This window comes from Colobus angolensis, unplaced genomic scaffold, assembly GCF_000951035.1.
Source record: "Colobus angolensis palliatus isolate OR3802 unplaced genomic scaffold, Cang.pa_1.0 Scaffold242, whole genome shotgun sequence".
In the NCBI taxonomy this organism is placed as follows: Eukaryota; Metazoa; Chordata; class Mammalia; order Primates; family Cercopithecidae; genus Colobus; species Colobus angolensis.
Genome location: NW_012115622.1, coordinates 580,500 through 591,673, shown reverse-complemented (window position 1 = coordinate 591,673; position 11,174 = coordinate 580,500). Strand labels below are relative to the sequence as shown.

The 11,174-nt window shown below is 46.2% G+C and overlaps 1 protein-coding gene across 1 annotated transcript in view; it reads right to left on the bottom strand.

Moving 5' to 3' along the window:
• Positions 1–11,174, bottom strand: part of MICAL3 (microtubule associated monooxygenase, calponin and LIM domain containing 3) — a 214,179-nt gene that overhangs the window by 97,667 nt on the left and 105,338 nt on the right. Inside the window, exons 8-15 of the mRNA XM_011945646.1 lie at positions 10,153–10,410; positions 9,674–9,789; positions 8,718–8,844; positions 7,198–7,294; positions 4,854–5,001; positions 2,076–2,272; positions 353–465; positions 200–262 (exon numbers count right to left, since the gene is read on the bottom strand). Coding sequence (XP_011801036.1) covers positions 200–262; positions 353–465; positions 2,076–2,272; positions 4,854–5,001; positions 7,198–7,294; positions 8,718–8,844; positions 9,674–9,789; positions 10,153–10,410 — 1,119 coding nt within the window. The remainder of the gene's footprint in view (positions 1–199; positions 263–352; positions 466–2,075; positions 2,273–4,853; positions 5,002–7,197; positions 7,295–8,717; positions 8,845–9,673; positions 9,790–10,152; positions 10,411–11,174) is intronic.

The following is an 11,174-nucleotide window of genomic DNA, read 5'->3' as shown; positions in this document are numbered from 1 at the left end:
CTTCAAATTATCACAACTCCTCTCCAGCAAGGGCAAAAAAAAAAAAAAAAAAGAATAAAAGAAAAGAAAAAGCCCAGCAGAAATTCTCATAAAGGATGAATAGGAAAAGACCTGGCAATACCATTGTGGAAACGAAGGATTTTAACCAAAAAGGGCTATTCCACATGACCATTCTAGCAATTCCCCAAGTGAATCTCACCTCCTCTGATTGACTGGTCTTTCTCCTCTTCCCAGCACCATCCAAGTCCTTTTCCTTTTTATCCTGTACCAAGGGAGAAGGGAAACTGCATTATTCTAGCCACACATACCTTGCCATTAGCTTTGCAGCTGGTCGAGAGACTCCTGCACATACCTTGGGAGAACGCTTTCGAGAGATGGTCTGGCCAAGTTTGCTTAGGAAGGAGATAGGGGATCTGGTGCTGGCTATCAGGACTGCTTTCTCCTCCGCATTTAGGTCCAAGGTGTCTGGGAACAGAAACCAGAGATGTTCAAGCACAGCCCTTGAGGGCACTGCAAAATCCCGACCAAAACTACTCTCCCTTATGGATGGTTCGCAGAGCCTCAGAAAGGTCTAAAGGTTCACCAGCTATGACAACACGTGGCCTCAGCAGGAAACTCCACGGAGGAAATGCATACTTGGGTATGGACACTGAGCCTTCTTTTTTTCATCCACATCAACAAAAATGACTCTTCTTCCCAATCTGCTTCAGTTACCAAAACCTGCACTTTTGCTTTTCAGAATTTAGAAGCTGGCTGTGATTGTTAGTTACAGCAGAGTACTGAAGGCTCGTTTTTGTGATAAAAATTTCAGGACAGACAGGGAGGGAGGGAGAGAGAAAAGCAGAGAGGCGATAAACTCAGGGTTCCTGGTTTTAGTGTATGCAGATGCCACGCTCTGAGCTGCACACAGACAGGGGTGGCACTGAATGGGTACATCAGTGTTAGAGCTGTGGCTTTCTGTTGTAAGAATGGCATGGCTAACCAGGAAAAGCCACAGATCCCTACAAGAATACATGGGCTGGAAAGTACTGGAAGGTGGTAACACAAGTTTTTTGGATTTCAATGTTTCATTAACAACAACAGTAATTTTTAAAATAGTCACTAATTCATAGTAAATCACTAACATTTATTAAGTACTTCCATTGGCCAAACATCCTTCTTGGCACATCACAATGTAATTATACATATTATCTCCATTTTACACCCATTATCCCATTTTACAAGACAGGTTGACAGAAAGTGAGACACAGGAAAATTTAGTAACTTGCCTAAGGCCAAGAGTGGAAGCCTGGGATACTGTAAATCCAGGTCAGACCCCACAGCCAACACTCTAGCCTCATGCTACACTTACTCTAAGCGACAATTAATGACAACAGGAATATTTTTTGTAGCACTATGAGAGTCTGAGGCAGCAAGCTGAGGGCCAAGCAAAGACTTTGGGAAGTGCTAAGAGGTAGGAGTAGAAAGAAGCCAGAGAAGGCACAGTGACAGGAGAAAGAAGGGGGACAAGTGTGGTTCAGGATCACAGACATGGAGGAGACGAGAGAATTCCAAGAAAAGGGACATCATTCTCTGGCGCCCAACAATGCAGAAAAGCAAGTGCGTGAGAGACGGGAACTGAGAAAAGAGTTAGGAGGTGGGAATCCTCCTCACTGGGGAACAGCTGCGGTAGCGCAGTATGAAGAGAAGCCGGATTATAACCTGTTACGAAGTTTGGGCCGTGCAGAAGCAGAGGCCACAAGCACAAACCACTTCTTCAAAAAGGCTGGCTCTGAGCGCACAAGCACTAGAAGGTGGTGGAGTCATGGAAAAAGACTTAGTACAGGAACGATTTCTGCATTTTTATAAATGCAGCAAGAAAGATTTGGGAAAGAATGAGGGGTTGAGAACATACTACTAGAGAAGGGAAATATAATGAAGCAAAGCTCCAGAGATTTCCCTGACAGCTAACTGGTAAAAACACAGAGTAACTTTGTGTTTGGCGGCACTGCTGAGGGACAGTCGAGAGGAAGGAAGGAAGAGCCAGGCCACGGCACAGCAGCGGGGGCCGTGCAGCAGCTCCTCCCAGGCCTTACCACTAGAGGGGAGGGAGTCCTTAAACATCTCGTAGAACTGAGTCAGGTACATCACCATGGACAGCTTATCGGGCTCCCCCACGGAGGCCATTTCTTTGCCTGTCATGATGGGAGAAATGCCCAACTCCTTCTCAGCAATGTCAAAGGCCAGTTGGTTATTCTTCTCCACATTTTGCTCATCCAAAGAATCAAAATCTCTGAGAAACAGGACAAGGAAAACGTATCAAGATAGGCTGACTGTCCTTAAACAGAAACACGGTATCCTGGAGTCATCGTCCTTTCTCTGTTTTCAGCTAAAATCCAGGGTGCTGTGCATCATGGACATCTGCGAACAAACCTGTTTTATATCACCTCTTGTTCTTTTTCTTTTTACTAAAGAAAAGCAAAGTAACCTCAGGAAGTGATGAAAGGTTTACCCACCAAAGGAAAAACAAAGGGAAAAAGTTGAAAAACTACTCTCATTTTTCTGGTAACACAAATTTACTACTAAAATGTGAGCTTGAGAATAGGAACTGGCTGGGCACAGTGGTTCACACCTGTGATCCCAACACTTTGGAAGGGTGAGGCAGCAGAATTGCTTGAGCCCAGGAGCTCAATTTAAATTAAAAATTTAATTCAAATTAAAAATTAGCTAGGCATGGCGGCATGTGCCTATAGTCCTAGCTAAGTGGGAGGCTGAGGCAGGAGAATCACTTGAGCCTGCAAGTTCAAGGTTGCAATGAGCTATGACTGTGCCACTGCCCTCTATCCCAAGAAATAGGGCGGGACCCTGTCTCTAAAAATAAAAATAAAAAATAATAGGAACTATCTTATCTTCAACATATTTTGATCCTTGCGTATGGCCCATCCATATTAAACTAATGTGAAAACATGATACATCTCTTATTTGGATCAGATTACCCCTACAGGCCTGGGACTGTCACCCACCATGGCCCTTAGACCCCACGAGCTGTTAAGGTACTAAATCAGCTCTGATAAATCTTAGCCTTCTCCTGGAGGGGAAATTCCAAAATCCTCCTCAGAAAATTTTTCCATTGCTAAATTTTCTATTTAGATTAATGGCCATTTCCTACTGGGTTTAAGCCTCTTGCTTTTCAGAAGACTGATCGCATTCTTCTTTACAAGACTTCAGGCTAACCCAGCAGCCCTTATTCTGTGTTAACCTAGGACCCCACGGCATTTTCCACTTTCTCAAACTCCCCCTCACTGTAGGTTCAGCCTCTGAAACTATGACCTCACTGCTGCTGAACAGTGCCGCGCTGTCTCTGTGCTGCTTTGCCTTCCTAGAAGACGGTCCCCTAATCTTCTCCCGGTGCCCCTCCACCCCCACCTGCTAGGCTCCCTCAACCACTTCTGCCTGTTCCATTCGGAACAGAGCTGACTCACCTGCCCATCCTCTGCCACTGATTACAATCTTTCCCAAGCTGCTCTTCCTTGCCCCACCCCCTTTCTTTGGCGGGAGTGAATAAGCCCTATTCTTACTTACTTGTTATCAACTTCTGGGTGAGCTAAGTGACAGGAGCAGTAGAGGTCACTTACCTCCATCCAAGCACACCAGAAATCCCCAGTGGTAATCCACACTGCACAAGGCTATTTTTACCAGCTCTTGCCTCGTCAGTTTATAACCATCATATAAATAGCAACTATATCTTGCAGGATTCTTTAAGCAATCATTAAACAAAACAAACAGAAACTGGCCTCTTAAGTGGACCTCACGATGGAAAGGACAGGAAACCAAAATAACGCAACATGCTCTGCTTCTGAATCCTTCTGTCTGGCTTCTGTGGTAACAAATGCCAAAGGGGGAACCTAAGTGTGCTGGCCTCCACAGCTGACCTGGGATCACCCTAGAGTGCTGATTCTGTAGACAGGTGAGTGGAGAATGGCCAAAGGAGATGTCACTGGGATAGGTGGGTAGGACAACAGAGTATGTCTGTAAAAAATGCAGTCTTTAACACAGAGAAAATACCAATGAACCATCATGAATTGGTTAAGTGTTCATGATGTTTTGCTTTGTTAGTAGTGACACATTTGCCTTGAGCTGGCCAAATGTTCTAGCCAGGTTTCCCTTGTGACCCACAGAATTTGAGAAATAGCTAGGTCGGGCGCGGTGGCTCACGCCTGTAATCCCAGCACTTTGGGAGGCCGAGGTGGGTGGATCACAAGGTCAGGAGATCGAGACCATCCTGGCTAACACGGAGAAACCCCATCTCTACTAAAAATACAAAAAATTAGCCAGGCGTGGTGGCGGGTGCCTGTAGTCCCAGTTACTCCAGAGGCTGAGGCAGGAGAATGGCATGAACCCGGGAGGTAGAGCTTGAAGTGAGCCGAGATGGCGCCACTGCACTCCAGCTTAGAGGACAAAGCGAGACTCCATCTCAAAAAAAAAAAAAAAAAAGATTTTGAGAGATAGCTGGCCGAAATGAAGAGTTCAATCGGGGTCAATAAACAGAGTTTTCCTCTGTGTGAAGCTAACAGGCCCAGGTGGGTGTCCAAACCAGTTTTTGACTTATCAGTGTTGTGATTTTTCAAACTCAGCTATAGGAGTGCAAAAGGCTTATTGGAAAAAAATAAAAATAAAAATCATTCCTGGGTTGAGCTATATAATACATGACATACAGAGTTTCAAATATAGTGAAATCAAAATCACTGCCTTCTAGAGAAAGTATCATACTATGAACCTCATTCTAGGAAAAAGGACAAAATGTTACTTGATAACAGAGTGGTCTGACATCCTTGGGGAATATTAAAAAAATACAAAGTTTGATCACAACTTACATCAGGTCCGGGCGGTATCTATGGATAATTGCACAAAGGGCCAAGCCACTTTTCCAAGACATGGTGAGATCTGTCACGTTTACCCCTGCGTAGCCATCTGTCTGCCTCTGGCACCAACCCAGCAGTTTGCTTGAACGAGCTACAGACTCTAAAACAACAAAACACATTATTCTTGGAGGTGTGGTCACCTGGTAACGCTGACAGAGAATCCTCTTTGCAGGACACATGTCCACTTTGAAAAATTACTGAGGGTAGGGACAAAACAGTCAACACTAGTTTCCCTTCAAAGAAAACAGTTAGGAATAAGGTTATGCAAATGGCATCATGACAGTGAATTCTAAGAAAAGAAACCACTAGTTTATCCAGACTCTAAGGTCAATGTCCACCCCGCAGCACCCTGAAGGACCACAGCCTGACAGCCGCAGCCCGCTGTCCCTGCGGCACTGAGGTGGAGGAGCGCCACCTACTGTGTGGCCAGCCTGGCTTGCAGCAGCTCTGAGTTCCCAGGTAGTCGCCAGCACCTGGCTGAGGAAGCCTTCCCCCTCCAAAGTAGCACTGGGAAAAGGAGAGGAGAAAGGCTCCATCCTATAGGGTGGCACATTCAACCCAAAGCACCAGGCCCTGCCCCTGCACTTCCAAGGCACTGTGTAACTTGCCAAGAGAAGAAGCCCTGCAGGGCTCTGCTGACAACACCGGGGCCCCAGATCAGACAGTCCCCGAAAGGAGCCTAGCACCTCGTACTATGAATTCTCAACCCTGAAAAACTGAATAGGCAAACACATGTGCTGGGATGCTTTTTACAGTTCATTGAAATGTCTTCTAAAACCTGAACAGCCTCTTTAAAAATCCTACTATTAATCACATCAGAAGAGCTCTGATACGGGCCATTCAAGAGAATCTATGAACTATTTATATCCAAGAAAGTCTGTTCCCTCACCGAGGGCAACTGAAGTTTGTACTAAGTCATTTAGTAATTTGTGAACACAAGATAAAAACCAAGCATCATGAAAATCCTGTTTCATTTAGGTTTTTCACCGTGAAAATGTATTCTGCAGTAACACATAAAACCACTTTCTGGTGCCATCTCTTGGCTCAGAAATGAGCTTTTACTCAGATCTGTCTCCTGTGTGTATATCCAACCATCCAATATGTAATAGGCAACTTCAATATTCCAGGCTCTAAAATAAAAACAGTGAATAAAGATACACTCTCTGCTTTCAAAGAGAAGACGCTCCAGTGGAGAAAAATGCAAATGTTTCCGACTGCCTGCTGGTCCTCACATCCACCCTGGCATCCCAATGGCACATCAAATTCACAATGTCCAAATGACTCAACCCTCTCAGCCCTCCCTCTGCCTTGCCTACACTGATGTAGCACCATCTACAAACACCCACCTCTTGCCCCACAAGGCGATCAGCTGGCCCTGCCCATCGATTTCACCTCCTTACCATTCTCTCTCACATAACCAACAATGGGAATGACCATCCACCGGAGGCCTGGCACTCATGATCACAATGTGAGGTAGACAATGCTGCCCCCACGTCACAGACAGGGAAACCGAAGTTCAGAGCTATTCTATCACCTCTTCGAGGCCGCACAATTCACCAACGGCAAAGCTTGGCCTGGGACTCAGTTGCATCTGGCCCAAAGTCTGAGGTCTCCTCCACTACCTCCTCCCTTCATCCTCAGCATCAGGGCCAGATCTAGGCCTTCACCACCTTCAGCCTGACCATGGCTATGTCTTTCGACCTGGTCTCCCCGCCTCTGGCACTTCCCTCCTCCATCCCCTCTCACGTGTGGCTGACCAGGTGTGCTCATGTCATTCTCTTTCAAAAAAGTCTTCAGGGCCTTCAATACGTACAAAATCTGGAGTGGTCCTCACCTGTCACTGAATCCTGGCAATGTTGCAGGACCCAGCCAAAGACTTCTTCCACAAAGTCTTCCCCCAAAACCTTAGCTCTCATACTCTCTCCTCTCCCCTCTGCCCAGCATCTGTATCTGGTTTCTCTCTATGCTCTCATAACACCTCAGGCCAAGGTAATTCTGTGTGATGGAGACGTGTCTTGTGCATTGCAGGATGTTTAGCAATATCCTTGGCTCCTGACCACTCCCTGGCTCCTGCCCACTCGAGGCCAGGAGTACCCACTCCCAATCATGACAATCAAAAATGTCCCCACACAACTACCAAGTATCCCCTGGAGGGCAAAATCACCCCTGGTTGAGAGCCACTGTCTCAGACAGTACTTCAGCCACGGCCTCGGACCGCACCTTATGGCTCAGTGAATGAGTACAGACTTCTCTGAAGGGGCTGCCTGCATTTTAAAAAGCCACCGCCAGAACTCACCATTGCGAGTCAATTTGGGGGTGGTTCGGGAATTCACCAGGCTCTCCATTTCCAGGTGAATATCTTTTGTTTCGCCAGTATCATATAAATGGCGCACCTGGCAGAAATTTACAAAGTCAAACAGAAGGAAAATCAAATATCAAGTAACAAATTCCTACCTAAGAGAAGAATGGCTGAAAGGAAAGTCTGGGATAGCAGGCTGGGCAAAGTCCAGACAGAAGCTAGGATGATGACCTTTAAATCCTTTATGAAATAAGGTGGGGTTGAAGAAAAACAAATACATTTTAACTATGGGACTTTGGGCTACAAATCAGCTACACAAAGGGCGGGGTGCGGTGGCTCACGTCTATAATCCCTACACTTGGGGAGGCCGAGGACAGCAGACTGCTTAAGGCCAGGAGTTTGAGACCAGTCTGGGAAACACAGGGAGGCCTTGTCTCTACAAAAAACTTAAAAATTAGCTGTAGTCCCAGCTACCTGGGAGGCTGAAGTAGGAGCATCACTTGAGACCAGGAAGTCAAAGCTTCAGTGAGCCGAGATAGTGCCACCACACCCAGAGAGCCTGGGCAACAAAGCAAGACCCTGTCTTAAAAAAAAAAAAAAGAGAAAAAAATGAGTTACTCGGCCATGGAGGTCCCTCAAAGAGTCTTGGTTGGACTAATGACGGACGCTGCCTCTTAACAGAAGGCTCCCTCTAAGAGTCTCGGTTGGACTAATGACACTGCCTCTAACAGGAGGCCTAAAGGTGGAAACTTCAAGTAGAAGGTGAACAGAAAATTACACCAGGGACTGGGCGCAGTGGGCAGATCACGAGGTCAGGAGTTCAAGACCAGCCTGACCAACACAGTGAAACCCCGTCTCTACTAAAAATGCAAAAATTAGCCAGGTGTGGTGGTGGGTGCCTGTAATCTCAGCTACTTGGGAGGCTGAGGCAGGAGAATTGCTTGAACCCAGGAAGCGGAGGCTGCAGTGAGCCAAGATCGCGCCACCTCACTCCAACCTGGGTGACAGAGCGAGAGTCCATCTCAAAAAAAAAAAAAAAAAAAAAAAAATTACACTAGAACAAATTCTTTCAAGTGAACAAACTCTTTTGTCCTCACAATAATCCTTTGAGTAGTCAGGGATTATTATTCCCATTTTTCAGGTAAAGAAATTGAGGCTCAGAGAATGTAAGTCACAGGTGACTGGCAGCAACAACACAGGTGGAAGTTATCTCTCCTCACTATGGGGCGAGTGCTCTTCCCTACAATAAGAATTTGAATTAGGAAACGTGGCATAAAGGCCTAGATTCTTATCACATTTGATTTTCTCTAAGTCATTTAACAACTCTATGCCTTAGCTCTCAATCTGTTAATGCAAAATAGTATCTACTTCTACCAATTCAGAGAGACATCTATCTGGATTACTAAAAAAGCATCTTTGTATGTGTGGTATTAATAGGTGCACGCATCTCAATAGATCAGCATTCTCATCAGTCCTGCAGATGGGCCCAGATGTAAATGCTGACAGGAAGGTCTCACCTGGCTTGGCCGGAGGAAGTTGACGTTGATATTGGGATACCGAGTGACTGGGTCGATACTGTACTGGCTGAAGTTCTTACTCACATTCTCAGGGGTGGTCTGAGGCAGCAACCTATAAATACTTTCCCTGCAATAACACAGCAATATATTCTGAGTCGGGACCAGCATCATGAACATCTCCCTCTCGTTTCATGGTAATTCTGACAGCCCAGCAAGTCACCTGACATGCCCGACAAATCCTCATCCTTGACTAGTCTTCTTGGGCCCTACGTCAGCCCCTGCTCCCCACACCCACTCGCAGTGATCCCATGGGAACCGACCGGGTAAGAGCCGAGGAGAGAGAGCAGGCACAACACCGTCAGTGCCCACAGACGCTGCCTCCAACTCAAAAGGCCACACATTTACTCTTTTATTTTTTCAAGCATGCCAATATTTACTTCAATTTTAAAGATAAGCAACATAAAAAAAGAATTATCACCATATTTAGTCAGAATACCTTACATAAGAGACAAAATAAAGTGGTATCAACTTCCAATTTCATCCGGGAAATCTTGTCTCACAATTACTCTGGTCAAGGCATTAGTTCCTTATCAGAAAGCAAATCACAGGATTTTTATTGCATTTGCAAAAATCTGCTTCAACATAACCCATTTAGGGGTTTGAGAAACATTTATAAGCAGTTTGGCATTTTTCCTCTGATTTCAAAGCTACTTTTAATTTCTTCTCTGTAAGAAATTTATCTTGGAAAGGAGTAAGAGAAGACTTAGTCCGGGAGACTCATCTTTAGGTTTCTATGATTTTATGAAATCCTATCTCACCTTTCCTCTTTTCCACATGAAAACATCTTTAATAAAGAAAGCAGAAAGAGAAGGAAGAACTTGCACTCTGCCTGAAGAGTAAACCACTCCTTCTTCCCAGTTTTCTCATGAAAGGAACCCCGGATTACTTCCCATTACCTCTCTGCCAGCACTTCCAAAGGGCTTGTTCCTAGAGACCAACTTCGGACCATCCAGGCAGAGTCCATAGCAGCAAGAAAGCCCCGGGCTATTCCTGTTCCCATTGGCCAGAAAGGCTGTAAATAAGACATAAAACAAAGAATTAAAAAATAAAACACCTTTCAAAACAGGAAAAATAAACTAGGGAACAAAGAGTTTGCTGTTGACAGTAGCGTTTGGTAAATGTTTCAATAACAAACTGCTCTGCTTCCCCGATTGGTAGGGAGCAAGTCAAAAAAGGTGCAGAATTTCCATTCATACTTAATAAGCCTGGGCTCCCAGTGGCCTGTAGCGCTCCCCTACTTCCTCGTGTGACTCCTGCAGGGGGTTTACCTGTGCTGTACAACACTGCAGACGCCCATTCCAAGACCTAGGATGCCCAGATTCACTCCTAATTATTCCTGCCCCCACCACAGAGCGCTGCCATGCTTAGCACTCACCTCTAGGAGGCTGTCCCCGACCAAAGCCACTAGTAACTGGTGTCCGTTTTGCTCCCGCACCAAGGCGGCGTTCTCGGAGGCATACATACAAGTGAAGTCAAACATGGCCACGTCAGGCTGCCCATAGTGATTGATGGCAAAATCCAGAGACGGCAGCTGCTGTTGGGTGGAGAAGTCTGCCGCCTCCCTGGCATAGCTGAGCAGAGCCTCCTGGTCCACATTTTCCCGGGAAAGCAGGAGCTCTGTGTCGGCGTAGTCCTGTCTCCAGAGAAAGAGGAGGGTAGGGATGGAGAAGCCCTGGCACGGGGCCAGAACCATCCTATATGACCCAGGGCCACAGCTTCTCCTTTCCCCTAAAGTGACGCCACATTCCAAAACCAAAACTTTCAAGCCTGTAATCCCAGCACTTTGGGAGGCCGAGACGGGTAGATCACGAGGTCAGGAGATCGAGACCATCCTGGCTAACCTGGTGAAATTCCGTCTCTACTAAAAAAATACAAAAAAACTAGCCGGGCTTGGTGGCGGGCGCCTGCAGTCCCAGCTACTCGGGAGGCTGAGGCAGGAGAATGGCATGAACCTGGGAGGCGGAGCTTGCAGTGAGCCAAGATCGCGCCACCGCACTCCAGCTTGGGCGACAGAGCGAGACTCCTTCTCAAAAAAAAATAAATAAAACAAAACAAAACAAAAAAAAAAACCAAAACTTTTATACCATTAAAAGGGGCAAGGGGAAAGTCAGCCAGGCACAATGGCCCACACCTGTAATCCCAGCACTTTGGAAGGCTGGGGCAGGCAGATCACTTGAGGACATGAGTTCGAGACCTGCCTGGTCAACATGGTGAAACCCCGTCTCTACTAAAAATATAAAAATCAGCCAGGCATGGTGATGTGTGCCGGTAACCTCAGCTACTCGGGAAGCTGAGGCAGGAGAATTGCTTGAGCCTGGGAGGCAGAGGTTGCAGTGAACCAAGATAGCACCACTGCACTCCAGCCTGGGTGACACAGTAAGACTCCATCTCAAAAAA